Here is an 18,291-nt window from a genome sequence, read left to right on the forward strand (position 1 = left end):
ATAAATAAATAAATAAATAAATAAATAAATAAATAAATTGCAACGCGGGTGCAACAAGTCTTCAATAATTTTGAATTCCACAATGTTTCTGTTCTTATTTTCGTGTCTTTTTAGGGCAATTTATGCCATTCATGGTCAAAAAATCTGTATTCTCTGAAAGGGCTTGTCCAATTTCTTTGAAATTTGCTACATAAGTCCCTTAAGATTTGTTTAAATCGTGCTCTTTTTTGTGGTGGAAAAATTCTTAAGATAATTGTCATTCAGCATTTGCTACACACAAACGATTATTCATGCAGATTTATTCAGTATTTGTTATCGAGAAACTTTCAAAGTTCAACCCTTTTGTGTGTTTTTGTGTTGGGATTTGTTGGATAGATGGCATTTTACGTAGTGTATTGTTCAATGTTAAAAAATGTGTTGCTGTTGTTTTTGAGGCTGTTTTTTGAGAAAAAAGAATTGAAAATGCCTTTTTAAAAGCAAAATAATACATAATGACTTGATATGTTGTTTTATCATTATTGACGTGTTTCTACTTGTTCACCCATTCTTGCATTCATCATTGCAATAAAATGCTGTGAAAAAAATGAATCTGATGTGGCCTGCATCTGTTCATCTTGATCTTAAAAGGCAAATATAACTTTCTGTCTTGACAACCATACCATAGTTTCAATGTTTTACCAAGTGTACCTGCTTGGTTTGTACGCAGGAAACAAGTAGAAAACAGGCTCTATAATTTTATAATTTTCAAGTGATCAGAATACAAAAGTCCTGAAAAGATAAGATAATCACAACTTCCAGTATAAGGGATACAGTCACTCTAAATGTATAAATTAAAATTAAAAATGTGCCTGGAGGATGTACTAAAAATACAGAAAGTTGCTTCCTGTCGGTAAAATCTAAAAAATAATCAAGATTTTAAAGACTTTTGCAGAATTTCTTTTTACGAATTTGTCTTCTTATTTATTTTTTTATTTTGCAAACTAGTTTGAAGATTTTTTCCTAACTTTCTGCTCCGAAATGTTTTTTTCTGTTTTTGACCACCCCCAAGATCTAATGGTCCATCCCTTAGTAGGCATTGCTTGTATCTGACGACAGGGGTCTCCCTAATGACGTCACTTCTATCACAGAAATGCAAAAAATAGCTATTTGTCAAAACCTGATTTGTTGAAACTGACAAATTTTAATTTGTTAACATTAGCTCCAATGTCAGATAAAAACGAAGGTTCATGGTAGGTCAGGAATTTGAATACAAACTGTTGTAAAAAAATCGGCACTACACACACAATTTGTCTGAACTTCTGTCAACAGCAACCAATGCAAGTGATGCTATTTTTAGTGCACAAATCCACGATATTAAGCGCCACAGCTGCACAACTATCTACGCTGGAGGATTTCGAAGTTCTTAAGTTGTCAGACCAATATGATTGAAGTCGTGTGAGTAAAACTGATTTTATTTCGCTATTTTTAGCTCCCTCTTGCTACAAACACCCACTCATTAGGGTTTCGCTCGTTTAGTTTTTGCTGAGTCATCACAGTCAAAATTCGATTATTAGAGGAATAGAATAACCAAACATTGCAGCACACCTACCAATAAGTCAAGAAAAGACACCTATCTATCTATCTATCTATCTATCTATCTATCTATCTATCTATCTATCTATCTATCTATCTATCTATCTATCTGCTTACTGTCAAGTTATTCGCAGTTTGACGTTGCCGACCTTAAGGGCGTCAATGACCTTCAATCTGATTCCTACCATATAATTTACACTTCACTCTATTGATTCTTTTCGAAATATTGTTTGAAGTGGAAGATATGTTTTGGAAAAGACTTCGTCTCGGCGTCAAATGTACGTATTTCGTAAAAGAATCAGTCCTTTTAAGGGTTGCTTCGTCCGCTTCAAATTCGTCACACACTGCATCATGTCATTGCCTATCTGTAGAGTAGCGGTCAAGGAGAAGTGGTGATTTTAAGAGCGTCGTACTCTTGACAACTAAACGATGAATGACAAATCGTAAGCCGTTGCGAAGCAATAAATTGGTGATTTGTGGGAATGTCAGGCCGGCTTTCAGCTTGGCGCTTCCATATTTCCAGCCCCTTGCCCCTTACAGTAATATTAGCGCCATGGTAATACTTGCTCGAGTTAAATATTTACCGCTCACCCACACTTTTATGATGTTACCAGCTGCTTGGATCCGGGTGACTTCTACATACTGTAGATGTTGTATTGATCGCCCAATGTTTTACAGATCGAGATCCGGCTTAAACTCCGGCTCCGGCTCCGGTATACCGGATACCGCACTCGGAGAGCGCGTTAACCCCGATACTCTAAATCCGCTTTTGGTAGCGTGGAGTGCGTATCATCACATGCCATCATGGTTCTAGAAAACTGATCGTCAACTTTTCGACCTGAAATGGATTCCCCCGAGCTAAGCGAATATCACGTTGTGATTTAGTCTGAAGGAAATTTGTCAAAAGAATAAATAAAACTTCCTTTCGGTTTTGCAGAACGACTATATTAACAATATTGCAGTCGCGATGAAGCGAACGATAGAAAATTCAACACAATTGTAAATGCTAATTGAGGGTTTCCAAGATCGAAATATGAATATTCACCTCCCGTTTGACTGTGGAGTCCCGGATATGTATTTATAGACATTTATTTCTCTCGACGTTTCGCCGTTGATAAGCTTGTGTTTTTAATTAATTCGAAAACTTGAACAGGTCTGGCTGTGATCCGTTACACCGCCGCTACCTTGGGTTTTATCTATTGGAGATTCCACGGTACAATATAACCGAGAGAGTGAAAGGACAACGCATAGCAGAGAAACCAGGTCAGGGTTAGATAGGGTAAACTGCATCGACGATTTTGTGTGAAAACTTTTCAGGGGGAGTATTAAAGACAAACACTTTGTCGACAAACATTTGATAAAAACTTTATTACGCTACTATATCTTCTGTACAGTATGGTAAAAATAATAATGATAATAAAATTAATACTTTAAAAATAGCTATAAAAATGATAAGATAAAGACAGGGAAGCAGAAAAACGATACCTTATTAAACGAAAATAAAATTGTATTAAATCTTAATATATGTTGTTGATCTATAATTGAGGTTTATATATGGTATTTTAGGAACACCCCGAAAGCAAGACTGCAGTTGATGATAGCTTTTAAAGTATTTTCTTTGTTTATGTTATTACTTTGTAAATTTCAGTTTTTAAACAATCCTTTTCTAGCTTGACTATGACTGTGGCAATCGAAATTAAAATGCATCTCATTTTCCATAGCATTAATGTGGCATGTCTTGCAAAATCTATCATTAGCTGGTATTTTTCTTTTTCTTCTTTTACCTAATTAATTTCAAGTTATAATCGATATCACTTAACCTAAATTTTGAAATCATTCTTCTTATATTAATATAATTTATTTCTGTTCGACAACTTTTAAAACCAAAACCAAAACCTTTCTTTAACAACATATGTTTTTAACTTATTTCCTTCTGCACTTAATTTCACATGCCTTGATGAATATATTGATTGTTAATGTTTTTGGCTAATGATTGACATTATTGGTGAGACTGTTGTTAAAAATACCAATATCAAGATTACTACGATCAAGAATTGTTTCAACATGTTTTACCCACTTTGTGTTGTTTCTACTGAAATAGCACATTTTAAAATGTGAGTTTCTGGCGATAAATCTATGACAATCAGGGCAGTTTCTGTTTTTATCTTGAAAGGGTATCTTTCCAGCTCGCCTTGTATCCCAATAATTGGTGTAAATTTGCTGACTCCCTAACTGCAAACACACAACCACGAAAGTGTATCGTTTATTTGTATTTTGCTGAAAACTAAAGTTGTTTAAACAATGCCTTTAAGTCTTCCAAGCTGTGTAGTCAACGCATAATTAAATCTCTAAGAAGTTAGTGCGATACATCCGCAACACTTCATAGGCTAATACTGGGATATATCGTATTGACTTCAGCATGTAACGCTGAGTGTCGACCCCGACACTCACAGTAGTGAAACATGCAGTCATAAGACTCTTGCTCAAGAAGTATATCAAATGCATGCGAGTTCTTTGCCAAACTGTAAGGATGTGAATTCATTGACTTCGCAATCAATTGCCATGTGTACCCAGAGAACAATAATCCAAAAGACATTGTTTTCGGTAACATTTCCAAAGGGTCGAATTCCTGTCGTTGTCGGGTCGTTTCTCTGACCACAATCACAAATTACTGACAGGCACTAAACGACAGCAAATACAGAATGGAAATTATGACTTTTGAATAATTTCAGTATGTAGCTTGTAAATTTACCAGATATTTGATATATCACTGAAATTTCAGCAAGTTTTACAATACAAATTAGGAGTAAATTGACCGAAATAGCATTAACTTATCGCCTCCAAATAATAATGAAACAACATTAAAAACAAGTTCATTTTTGGAATACTTCATATTCAAAAGGCTTGATACCGAGACAAAGTTTGGTTGAAACGTTCAAACCGTACGGTAGAATTTACCATAATATCACAAGAATGTTCCTCTCAGAAATTCTCCTGGAAATATTAAAAACGAGTTCATTTTAGGAATACTTCATATTCAAAAGGGTTGATACCGAGACAAAGTTTGGTTAAAACGATCAATCCCTGCGGTAGAATTTACCATAATATGACAAGAATGTTCCTCTTAGACATTCTCCTTGAAATATCATAAATTCAGCGCTCATTCTGAATCTGAACTCCACAAAGGACCAGAATAGCACTAGTTACCAGTAGCATACTCGTCGGCGCTACATATTCCCGGATGTGATTGGCAGTATATTCGTGTCAAATTCCTTTCAAGTTCAAGCGATTACAACGATGTTGCTCATCGGTTGAACTGGTCCGATTCGGCACAACGGGAAATTCGTCAAATGTCACAGTGATGACAGTTACCTTAGACACAGTAACTTCGGCGTTAGTATACAGTAAATTTACTTCAGACAAAGCGCTGTAATGATATGTCACTGTGCGGACGGGCGTTGTACAGACAATGCTGCATGCGTTGCTGATTATAGTTGCAATACATTACTATATATAGACATAGAAGGCCCTTCAAAATTGAACCCTCTTCCAAAAAATAGCTCTAAAGTCATCATTACTGTTTCTCGCCATTGGAGGAGATATCGTGATGACAGTTGCTTGCCTTCTCTGCTACCTCCAATACTGGACAGACTATACCAAGAATTTTGCGTAAGTATCTTGAATGTAAGCTCAGAGTCCATTACACTATACCGGCCATAATATTCCGGCAGCAGTCGGAACCATGCATGCCTGAAAAAAAGCAACACTTATCGCACAGACGATTCAAGCCTCAGAAATTAAAACTATAGTGAGTGTGGGACTCATCATATATACACATATCCACTCCAGAAACTGCCTGTAACAAAATTCAACTGGCTTTACTACAAAGAAAGGATGCCGGAACTCACGATGTCCATGTGCACTGACCGGACGCTGCAGCCAAAGAGGGTTTTGTAAGCACGGGAGAGAACCAGTCGGAGAACTCGTGCTCTACTGAACTTCGAACAGTGTACGTGATTGTGGCAGGAAATTGATACTATCCTTATGGGAGATTTAAACTATTAAACTGAAAGGAGAAGATCTCTTGTAGAAATTAGAATAAGACTGAAAAATGTCTGAGTGTGTTCATTAACATGCCTTAAGGAAACAATAAGGAAAGTCGGTCAGGAAGTTTTTTAATGAGGTGCAACCAACAAAAATCCTCAAAGCTTGAAAAATCGTGCGTGATTTTAAATACGTAAAAAACTTTTGGGGTCTGAGGGTTTTAGAAACGGGTAAGTCAGCCCTAGTCAGCGGTAACACAAATATTTTTTTTTGCCTGAGAATGACGTTGACTTAATTTCCCGGTACTTATAATTTCTATAATACTTTCGTCGAAATAATAAACAAAGAAATCACAATGACAGCGGCAAGTGTCAAGTCACGTGTATGTTTCGTGAAAAAATCGGACAAAGTCAACTTCGCAGCAATCAAATATGAACAGAAATGTTTCATGGAAATTATCAAAAAGAGAAAGTCGACGGACATAAATGCGGCATCCCGGGCAACTTGGTAACACCGCCCCTTTAAAAAGACGACGTTGATCACAAACTGATCTATTCCACCGACTAGGAGGTGTAGTACCGCTATGGAGAATATTGTGAGCAAATGTCCAGACTTGATGGTGACGTCACTGTCCAGCAGATAGAGCACAACAGCCGTTGAGATTCCTTCGGTCAGAGTGAACATGAGTTGATGGTTCCACTGGGTGTAAAAGTCGTCGTTGAGATATCCCCAAAACATCCACCACGAGTAGTAATGTGAGTGTACTGTGCTCAGAAATAAAATCAACATGGAGAATCGAAAACGTCGTGATAAAAGTACTCTGACAACATGACAACACACTTCATAGGTGATCAAGATGACAAAAACAGTCAATATCCACATGAAAAATGTCTGTCTTGTAACGTTGAAATAAACGTGTTTGTATTTTGCGACTGGATATTCGTAGCTCCCCTTGAAGATCGTATCCCAGCATTCACAACGACATCCCCGGCGATCAACAGGTGGTTTCGGAGCCCAGATATTTTGTATCACACCGAAGTGTATGAACTGGACGAGTCCCAAGGAGAAACAGCAAAGTAGCGGAGCAAGAATACTTTGTAGACGCTGTATAGAATCCATAACTGGAGGCACCTCTCTTCATGAACACAGAGCAGTCAGTGGGAACATTCCTCAGTGGCGAGTACACAGACGAATATAGATTTGACGGGACGCTTTGCGTCCACGTGACCAACACTACAATTTCCTCAAATGACTGGCTGTGAGCGGCAGCCAACGAAATCCGTTAAATGCGACAAAAATGGCTGCGATCAACGGATTTCGGGCTGACGTAGACCCAAAAATGAACGGCTTAGTATCTTGAACTTGTGTGAAAACATCGACTCGTTTCGAAATCCACGTTAATATTTAACAGAAGATCCGGTTATAAGGTGCGCGTCGTTGACCTACGGTTTATTACAAGCGTTTCGACTAAAACTCATTCCTATAAAAATGCATGTGTTTCTATAAGAAAATAGAATCTCATTATGTTGAAACATGATAATTCGTTTTTATGACTGAAAGCAAAGTTCCCAAAATATTTAGTCGAGTGAACTTATAAAATTCACATTCAGGGCGTCATGCACCAGTCTACCACGAAAGTTATATTGTCATTACTTTTTACGTATTTTCAAGTATTTTTGTTCCTTGTAAATGCGCATATTATAATTTTTCTTGTTCCGCTTAAGCGATTATGTTGAAAAGTTCAGAGTTCAGCTTGTCGCTGCATTCTTCTGTGTTTGTTCGTCGTAACGATGTAATTTAAAGGGGCAGGCCATTATCAGTTTTATCTACAAGCAAATCGACCACCTTGATAAAATGTTCAATGGAAAACAGAGGGCTAACACCATGTAAGAACTCAATGTCAACAAGAATTAATCCGAAACCCAGGGATTGAGAACTGCCCCTTTAAGTCAAAACTAGATTTGTCAACAAGAAAAGTGTAAGCATGTATAATGTTAAGCAATAATGTACAGCCTCCCGGCCAATAATGGACGACAGCAATCTTTGCATGACATAAAGTACGAGGCGAAGCCGAGTACATTATGGAGAGCAAAGTTTGCTTGAGTCCGTAATGGGCAGGGAGAGGATACATTATTGCTATTATTTGATAGTTTTGGTGATGCCAGTGAATTTGTAGATGTTGAAAATACTTGATACCACAATGCTGGATAATTGATGTATTAACAGTAATAATCTGAGGGTATGACGTCACAAAATTTTGAAATATGACGTCAAAAGAGTTTTGACAAGGCTATATTAAATATCTTATAAGTCGGTTGTATTAGCAAGTTTAATGTGTTTTTTATTTCGACATACCTTAGGAAGGATCAAAAGAAAATGTTGGTGTTTGATGTAACAAAATCAAAATATCAAATATTATATCTCAAGTACCTCTTAACGAATAAATAACAGTGTGGCGACATAAACTTCAATAATTTGTGTTTCTTTCCTTGGAGGCTATCTAATCACCATTAAACCATGAGAGGTATTAAAAATCATCGATGCTTAATTTTTTTCGCGTTTACAAAATTGTTTTTATTCAGAGGTTAACATGATCCGATGTGCTCTTGTATTTTGCCAAGCGACATTGCTCTGCGAAAATTGAACTTTCCCAAATCGAAATTCCAAATTCAAATTTCCCATTTGAACTTTCCATTTCCCCGAGTTAAAGATTATTCTAGAGTAATCAGCCTTGAGTTATCGTTATCTTATTGGAATTAAGTTCCCCGACAAAAGTCACCTCGTTTAACGTGCACATTAGATATATCAAAGCAATATAGCGATGAATAAACTGTACTGCTCAAAAATTTCAGAAAGTACTGCTCAAACATTCAGTATCGCTGGTATCAAAATCAGTAATACCGTGTTTTATGTTACAGGCATTTTAGAACGGAGGGTGGGGGATGAGGGGTAGAGACCGCCCAGTCTGTTTTTACATTATATTTTTGCGAGTTTTGACTAAAAACCTAGCAAATCTGGTACACGAGCACCGGAAAATTAACGATTCGAAAATGATATGAAAAAGATTTAATATAAATGGAAACCTAAATTGATCACTTACAAATAATAACTAAACTTAAGTGAAATGACCTTCGCACGAGAAAATCTACACACAATATAGCTACACAAGAGAGCAAATGACAGCGAAGTGGTGTGAACGGGTGGAGTCTTGTAATGTTCTGCTGTCAGGAGATGGTTGGGTGGACGTTCTTTAACATAATCCCTTCTTCCGTTTAAGTTTCAGCTTCCAGTCTCTCTATCTTCATATCTCAGCCCATCACTCTCATTCCCTCATCCAACTGTCTTCTGACGTCACCTTTTACCCACTTGTTTCTCTGTGTTGCTGCCCGGATGTATGGGACAGGCGTGAGTAAATATATTACTTTGTAACAGGAGCGGCTAGCGCTAGCGGTGAACCTTTTGATTCCTCTATGTCAAGACAGACTACATGCAATATTAGTAGTTTTGATGGTAGGAAATTTGAAATTTTGATCCAAAGTAAAGAATCCTTTCCAATATGAGATTAATATCATAAAATACATTTTAAACGAGATTTGTTGTTGTTTAATTTGATATTTTGTTGTGTGAGCATTTTGACAGGCTCGCTCAATTTGATGAAACCGCTATCTGCAGAGTGGACTATTAAAACACGAGCCCGATATAAAAGAAAGAACTTATTGCGTTTGGGGGAAATGTGGGGCTAGCTGAGTTGTGATTAGGCTCCCGCACGACGCAATTTTACAATTAACGATTTGCCACTTTTACGGTGTGAAAACCTGTGCATACATGTGATACCCACAAACATCGTTTGGATTGTATTCAAGTTCAAGTTGAAAATATCTGTTGTTCGAAACCCTGTCAGCAGTTTGAACTTGACGCTACACAAGAGGGCAACTTGTCGTGTTTTGGGATGTTCCAATTATAATGTCGCCATCGGGTTTTATCGCACGTCCAAATTTCGTTCAAGGGGACGGTCGTTTGTGATCGACTGCTCCTGAGAGTCTTACTTCAATACCCGGAGCAAAGTACAATTCACCACGCTTGCGTGTCAATGATTTTGAAGATAATTTCAAAGGTGGAATTTATACCACTTTGCCAATACTAGTAATTTTAAAATTCATGCTATGTGAAGTCGTTACACGTCTCCCAGTCCCTCCACCCATTGTGTTTGACTCAAAATACATCTGCTTTCAAAAAATATATTTTTATTAGATATTTAGAATACAATCATGCACGCCAACTCATTCTACAGGCGCCATACGATATCATACCAAGATCAGTAGTTTCATTCACAATGTTAGTTCAGGGTTAAAGGTATACAGTCACGTGTAATCTACATATGCCCATATATGGTCAAAGGGGCGTTCCTTGGTATTCAAAATGCCCATGTGAGGGCGCTGTTTTTAAAAAGTGTCCACCGGCTTAAAATCTGTGATTGGTTAGATTTTTCTCTTTCCATGGTAACTTTGGCAAAATTGGAACAGGTGACAGTATAACTTATACAGCGGGCGCAGTGACTTTTCGCGGTAGAACGCAGATCAAAGTTACTCGCTGCTTTCTTACGAGATTTGAGTATGGCAACGGTCTTGGTATGTGGATCAGTTAGGTGCTCCATTTCCGTTACTTGGGCGATATCTTGTACACAGGAAAATGGCAGCGTTTTGAGCTTGATACCAGTCGTGAAGAAATATTAAACCTCATTCATACTCTACGAAATTCATCATAACTAGAAAGCCAAAAAAAATTACAGCACATTTCCTTCTTTCAACAGTCTCTCCATCCAGAGTACTGAGAGTGTATTTGTCTGAACCTTCAGAGTAAGGATATCTCAGATCTGTAAGACGTAGTTATCCGTGATTTTCTCGTAGTACAATACAACAGTAAGGGGTCAATATAGGTAATCACGTCGGTCAGTCTAGCCATTGACCCTATGGTATGATATGACCTGGTATAGTCATAAAATGTCACACTCGCTTTGTGTGTGCCGTCAAGCTCATTGCAGATATAGACCTTATCGCTTAAAAGCCCGCGATTTCTTTTACACAAAGGAGAATATTTATGTCGTCAGGGAACAAACTTTCTAAGGGAGCGTGGTTGGAATTTCAACCATATAGAGGGGCTGTCCAAACGAGGCGCTTTCAGCAGCTACAGCACGTAGCTCGAAATGAAAAACGACGAGGAAACGAAGATGGCGGCAAAAGTCAGGTCCTTTGCATTTTTGGATGTGTATGCAGACAGTGTCAAGCAGTTATCGGCCAAGTAGGAACGGAAAGTTATCGTTAAAATGATGAGAAAGAGAAAGTCTACTGACACGAGTGCAATGTCCCGGATAATTTGATATGGTTTTCCTCTGAGAAATATAACGTTGAGTACAAACTGGTCTATGCCACCGACTAGGAGGTGCAATATCGCTATGGATATTATGGTCAACAGGTGTTTTGACTTGATGGTGACGTCACTGTCCAGCAGATACAGGACGACAACCGTCGAGATTCCTTCGGTCAGAGTGAACATGAGTTGATGGTTCCACTGGAAGTAAAAGCCGTCGTTGAGATATCCCCAAAACGCCCACCACGAGTAGTAATGTGAGTGTACTGTGCTCAGAAATAAAATCAACATGGAGAATCGAAACTGCCCCGACATCAGTACCCTGACAACATGGCGGCAAACTTCATACGTGATGAGAATTGCGAAGACAGTCCACGCCCACATGATGAGCGCCTCCGGCGTGGCATTGAAATAACAATGTTTGTATTTGCCGTAGGGATGTTCGTACTTTCCCTTGAAGACGGTGTCCCAGCATGAACAATAACAGCTTTCGGGATCAACAGGTGGTTTTGGAGCCCACGTTTTCAATATCACACCGAAATGCAAGTATTGCACTATTGCAAGGAAGAGCCAGCATATCCATAGAGTCAGAATTCTCCGGGAAGTCTTTGGTGAGCTCCTCGCTAATTCTAAAAGCCTCATGTCGATGAATCCCATAGAGAAACCCAACTGTGAAGAAATCGTCTGCTGGTAAGATATCCGGAACGGTTAACGTCAGACCTGCTGACTAAACATAGTGAAGGTACAAGCACGTTTCCGTCACTATATCATAAATAGTGTTTTATGGCACCACACTTCTACTGACATGTATGAAATATATTGCCGTCAAAAGCTCTCTATGATGGCGGGTTTTTTTTATAATAGGGTCATCTACGGTCACATCCGCCACTGATATCCTGCACGTTACATACGGAACCCGCCGGGTCTTTTTTGTCACAGAAATGCGATAAATCAGCGCACTTTGTCAACTTGTGTACCTTAAGGTACTACGCGCCAAAACTGAGAGACTGAAACTTTTGTTTAAACTTGTCATGAGGAAACTTTAAACCTTCCACTATCGAAACAAACAGTTAAAATTGGGGATCACCGTGCGAAATTTGTACTAAAGAAGCAAATTTACCAACTTATCGACAGTTGAAATTTAAAATGGCCGCCTTCCGCGTTAACTCTATTGGGAAATACAATTTTTTTATTGTCACAAAAAATAAGGCGGTATAGATTTTACTTACTCAATGAGCTTCAAAATAAACCGCCACAAGTGGTAGACCAAAACAGTATTGTACAAGTTTGAGAGTCCGAATATCTGTCCCCGAGCTGCATTCTACCTTCGCCACCACTGTGAATACTGTGACGTAGAACGTACGTCGTTGAAAAACTCACAGTTATGTTAAACATTTCCTACCAACCGTCAAACTTTTGAGCCGTCCGAAAAAAAAATAGGGAGCCGTTCTCACTCTACTGTTGTAGTTTGGAGAAGCCATGAACCATCTACCGCTAGACAGAAATATGGCCACAATTGTATTTACAAGATGAGTAAAATTTTGTCATAAATACACTTCGAGAAAGGAAGATGAACCAAAACCGATTGTACTTTTAAATTATGAATATATCGCGAACACGTGAACGTAACAGAGACAAAAATAGTTCCCGATTTTTCTGGTCGGACCACAGGTTATATTGAGTAAACTGTCGACACTGTTGCTATGTATGCACCTTACGTGGCGGGCAAAGCTGAATTTTCCCGGGAACACAAAATTATCTTACGAAAAGCCCGAACAATGGAAGATAAAAACATAACAAACCAGGAACCCATTGCTAAAAATTGTTATTTGATGCATAGAATTGAGAATGTCCCAGTATGTATTCATATTTACAATCGTAGTAATTTGTGGTCCTCTATAAGCAGGTCATGACCTCAATGGACTGAAGTTTATTGAGGGCATATCTACTGAGATAAAATACTATTAGAAAGACATATTTCCCAGCATGCAGTGCGTGATTGGGTGGCAATGTGTACACACAGTCACCGATAGCTATTGACATGGCATGAATGGTTTGTGCTCTGTCATTCATTCCTTGATAAAAGCGATGATGTCTAAATAGTTCAGTAAAATATTTAAATGATAGTATGCTGATGTAATCTGATTTATAAGCACGAAATACCAGAAAAAAATACTGCCCAAAAAGATATCGTTGAAAATTCGTTGTGCTGGGACAACACAGAAAAGTCAAGTTATTTTCACTATGGTCCGAAGACACGTAGGGATACGATACTTGTAAGATGAGTACTAAATACAGAATGTAATAATCGAAAACATATCTAAACAATACACCTTAAATGGATCAGTAGTAAAGAAAAGGTGGGCAACTGGGATTAATAAGAATTTACACCCCATTTTATTCATTTATCTACATGGAGCGAAGGAAAAATTAACCATCCATGTAACTAAAGTGTGACCCTGACCTATATATGAACTCACGCACGCGCAGCAGTGCATTGTCCTGAACTAAGCGGGGAAATTCCCTGCTGAGCATGTTTATACATGTACGGGAAATCCGTGTGAGTCATCACCATCAAACTAGCCTATATAAAGGAGCCCCGTTGTCAGTCCGGCCGGCCGGTTGCGGAGTCTAGCTGATGTTGAACACGAAGTTCCTATCGGTGCGAACTAAATTTCATATCCATTCAATCCATAATATCGTAGATATCGCTCCAGCGGCGGACTAAATCCTTCTTGTTTTTGTATTTCTAGCGCCTGATGAAATATGTCCTGAATAAGTTCTGACCCCGGAGCCTCTGTTGTTGCGCCTTTTTCTTGTATTTGTGTAAGCAGCTGTTTATATTGAACATAATAATGTTTATATTTCTCTCGTCTCTTTGCTACACCAGTTTTCCCTTGTATCACATCAATAACAACACCTGGTATAGGAGTTAAGGCTAACAGTACCGGAACTGTTGGAATTGCTGCTATTACAGCAGAGCTTACAAGAATTCCCTTAGTAATATTAAGAGCCATATCAATTCGACCCATTAATTTATAACTTCGTCGATATGCAGCACTTGTTCTTTCTATATAATCAGCCAATTGTTCAACGCTTTCAACAACTGAGATGTGCATTTTTACTGTATATGTAAGGGGGATAAAAATAATTGTAGTAATATAGAAATACAATATGGCAGAAGGAGGAGAAGATATACCACTCCAGGATTTCGATGAATCATATTTTAATGATGACGATGTTACTGCTGAAACATCTTTTACCGATGATACTTTTGCAAACCCAGATCCTTCAGTGGATAGCCCACAGTCGGATATTTTAATTAAACAGAGAAGAGAACTTACAAAAAATATGGCTGAAGGACTCTTAAACAAATATAGGATACTAATCCGTATGCACGAACCGAATTGATTTTAAATGCTGAGATTAAAGGTGGTGATCTGTATTATAAAAAAATCAGAGTTACAACAGATAAAGGAAGTAGATTTTTAGAGAAACCACATTAAAAAAGAAGGCAGGAGGTTCTGAATTCGTAAATAAAGTATACAATTGGAGTGGAGTCGAATATCACTCTAGCGCAGAGCCCGAAAATGTGAGTCATACATCGCATTCTAAAGATGTGATAGATGATAAAATACCGGCTGAGAAGATGACGCCAGAAGACATGGGTGTATACAAAGATGAACTGACAGAGTTACGGCAAGATGCTTCTGGTAATGCAGATAAAATACAAGCTTTTGAAAATAAAATCGAACAATGGAACAATCTAAACCTGAATATAGAGCTTTTGTTGATGAATTAAAGATGGCAAATATGCGTCTTAATGAGCTTACAGTGAAAGAGATAAAATTATGTCAGAACAGACAGAACTTACACCTGAACTCAGAACAAGACTAGCTAAAATTAATAATCGAATTGAAGTACAACATGATATGATCAGTGGGGCACGTGAAAGACTGGCTACGACTAGGTCTCTTCGTGATGTAATTTCCGATCCAGAATTGTCACTCAGGCTGAAGCTGACAGAGTTATTTAAACGAAATGGTATAACAATCGCTGCAATACTGACTGCCCTTGGAATGACAATATCAACAATTGCTCTGGCTGTGACTAGAGGAGGAGGAGGAGGAGCAGGAGCAGGAACTGGAGCAAACGCAGGAGGTTCAGGTCCGCCCAAAGTATATACAAAAGCGAAAGAAATTGTAAAGCAATTTGGCGAATGGTTAAAAACATTGGCCGCAAAAAGTGCTGCTGCAATACCAGGTTTAATCGGCTCCCTCGTCAGTTTTCTATTAAAAACAGCAGGATCGGTTGTCGGATTTGTCGGAGAACAGCTATGGATATTTTTAACTGGTTTAACATTAGTCATTATAAATAAAATTATGTACTAATATATGACACCCCTACGGCATCGACATGTTTGGTGAAAAGAATATTGCAAAGTTTCTTTCTAAAAATAAAGACCTGTTTGGTTTCTCCGTCGAATTGGAATGGTGCAAACTCCGGCGGGTAAATCGCCATATCCTTCGAGCAAATCCAGGTGTCCGACTCAAAGATGATAATCTTTATCATAACATTTTAGCTTTCATTAAAGAATGTCAAAAGACTAACTTCTTTAAGCGACTAGAATTCATAGCTGTATTCCAGGATACTGAGGATGACCAAGAGGCTCATCATCTCCAAGAATATTGGGTTCTTCGATTGATTCGCGACACAGGCAATCGATTTATCTTTCAGGCAGACGGAAATATTTACGTAAAGATGTGATTTTTTCTTCTAAGTCATTATATACACGAAGTGAAACGTAAGATGTGATTTATTTTCTTTTTTTTCTTCTACTATATACATTACACGAAAAATGGGGTACGATAGAACATTATCACCGACTTTCACCAACCGAATACCGAATGGAACGAAGTCAGAAAGAACTCATCACGTGATTGCTCATAATCCAAGTGAGGCAGATCCAGGCCAGACACTTATCATACGATGTCCGAAGTTAGAAAGCGGAGTACTCTTAGTTCCAGATACTTTCGACCTGGTTTTTGATCTCGAAGTAATGGGAGATGAATATAACCGAGTAGTACAAAATGTTGCAAAAAATTTGGTGGAGCGTATGAAACTCACATTTGAGGGTCAGACACTTTTCGATTTGAATAAATATAACCTTATTGAATGTTATCGCGATCTCTTCAAACATAAAAAGGAGAGAACGAACATGACACTGTACGGAATTCAGAACGAAAATCTAAGAAAATTAAGAAGCGGTTCGACCGATGGAGATCAAAACGTCGTGAGCGATAAGTTCTTTTCGACACATATAAAACAAAATATGCTATTCGTCTCACTCACCCCTAATAACAGGTCATGGAGTTGCATATCCAAAAGCGTTAGGGAGTCATATCGAATGGGAAATTACGTTGGCACCCGCCCCCAATTACTTGTCAGTAATCAGGTTGTTACAACCAATTATAAATTAAAAAACATTCAAATGGAATACGAGACAATTTCTGACCTCGATCTCGCGAGGTCAACTGCTGGTTATTACAACAATGGGAAAAGTTTTCTCTACGAGCATATACATTATTTTAGAACAATCCCATTCAAAGAATCGGACACGGTTATCAATGAAAATATAAATGTACCACGACGTAGCATTAGAGGTATCGCTATACTCTTCACTAAAAATCAGAATCAGCAGAACTGAACAGTGAACTTTTCTTTAACCCTCCATTGAATCTGTGTCTGTATCAATCGAAGGTATTGCAAATAAAGTGTACGCTCAGAAGATGATACCAAGACAATTTTGGCGAGAGGTGCGACGGTATTTTGCTGAAGATAAAGATTGGTGTGAAATTGATATAGATGAGGCCGATTATTTGAAGAATAAATTCTGTCTGTTTATCGATCTGCGTAGTTTTAAAGATATTGAGTTTCATGGAAATGGTTTAAAGTAATGAACACAAAGGACGGAATTCAACTTGAGATCCTGAAGAAAGATGCCTCGTGGGGTGGCGATGACGCTCACAATGATAATATATTTGCCCACATTTATGTTATCAGTGATGCCCTAGTCTCTATTGAAAATAGTAGATTAATGTCTTTACAATATTAACCATGACCCGTCGTCCGTCCTATCGGCCATGTTTCTGCCAGCCATTCGCCTGTGTCTGGATTGTATAGCTGCACACGTTTGATATCATTTGGCGCCATCATGATTTTACTGCGCTTTTCACTACGGATTTCTCCAGCCTTTTTCCGTACAAACTGTACAAACTGTGCCGGCTCCGGCTTCTTCCCAGTTTCAAACAGATCTTTATAATCTTCAAAGTTCAAATGTTTTCTAACACAAACATCTTTCACCCCTTTATTTTTTTCGTCTCCGAAGTTGGAGTTCGAAAAGCATACACTTTCGAGCGTATGCCGACAAAATCAAGAATAGGTTCACCATTCAACTCATCTTTAAATTTACCTATCACTTTTTTATTAATCTTCGGAAAGTTGGGGGCCACCATGGGTCCACTCATCCCACTAGTATCATATATAGACTTCTCACCATTCTTTTCCACATCTTCCCGAACTATATCATTGAAAGTTACGTCCGGATCCGGGGAGGGTATTGGTACACTGTAAACAAAACTGTCAGTATCCATGTAGGCTAATCGTATTCCAGGGAACTGGGCCCGAAAGTAATTGTAATGCGTCTCATACATAAGCAGCTTAGAAAGTTCCAGTACTGCGGCGCCGATGAAAACTGGTTTTACATATCTATGCTCATCTGTTTTCAGTTCCAGTAGGGCACTGTCGCAGGAATCGCCATCCTCTTCGGAAGTTATGAAAGTTATATGTTTCATCTTTGGATTATACTTCTGAATCTTTTTACGTCCACTATCCGTGCCTATCGGAACGGTTCCAGTCCGAAACAAATTTAAAGTCTCTGTACTTTCGAACATCTTCTATTGTCTTACCGAACATTGCATTATTCATCAGCTTATAGAAATTCTTTTCAAAATCTGTCTTCCCGTTTGCCCTCATTTTAGTGTTAAAGTCGATATATTTCGCGAGACATGGAGCTTCATCGAAAGCAAGCACCCGATAAATCTTTTTCAATCTCATTCCCATCGAAGATAGAATTCCAGCAACTTGTAGTGTAAGACGTATCTCTCTCTATCCATCACACTTGTAATCAGTCGACCGCCCTGCCTCGGAAATTCATAGTGATGCGGTGCTAATGGCAAATCGCTGTGTTCTTCATGTAATTCGGGGGGATATTCTAAGTCTACTTCTAGAAAACTTGGTGGAAAGGTG

The 18,291-nt window shown here is 38.3% G+C and overlaps 2 protein-coding genes across 3 annotated transcripts in view; one reads left to right on the plus strand and one right to left on the minus strand.

The window, feature by feature from the left end:
• The window catches only part of LOC139133082 (thymidylate synthase-like), a 396,310-nt gene that overhangs the window by 120,822 nt on the left and 257,197 nt on the right, over positions 1-18,291 (plus strand). The window lies entirely within an intron of this gene.
• LOC139143518 (uncharacterized) lies at positions 10,801-11,640 on the minus strand. The gene has a single exon (XM_070713921.1). The coding sequence runs from the start codon at positions 11,638-11,640 to the stop codon at positions 10,801-10,803; it is 840 nt and encodes a 279-aa protein (XP_070570022.1).

Source organism: Ptychodera flava, chromosome 1 (assembly GCF_041260155.1).
Source record: "Ptychodera flava strain L36383 chromosome 1, AS_Pfla_20210202, whole genome shotgun sequence".
NCBI classification, from domain to species: Eukaryota; Metazoa; Hemichordata; class Enteropneusta; family Ptychoderidae; genus Ptychodera; species Ptychodera flava.

Excerpts from the sequence above, each read along its gene's own strand:
- LOC139143518 (XM_070713921.1), bottom strand. The coding sequence starts at position 11,640 with ATGGGATTCATCGACATGAGGCTTTTAGAATTAGCGAGGAGCTCACCA.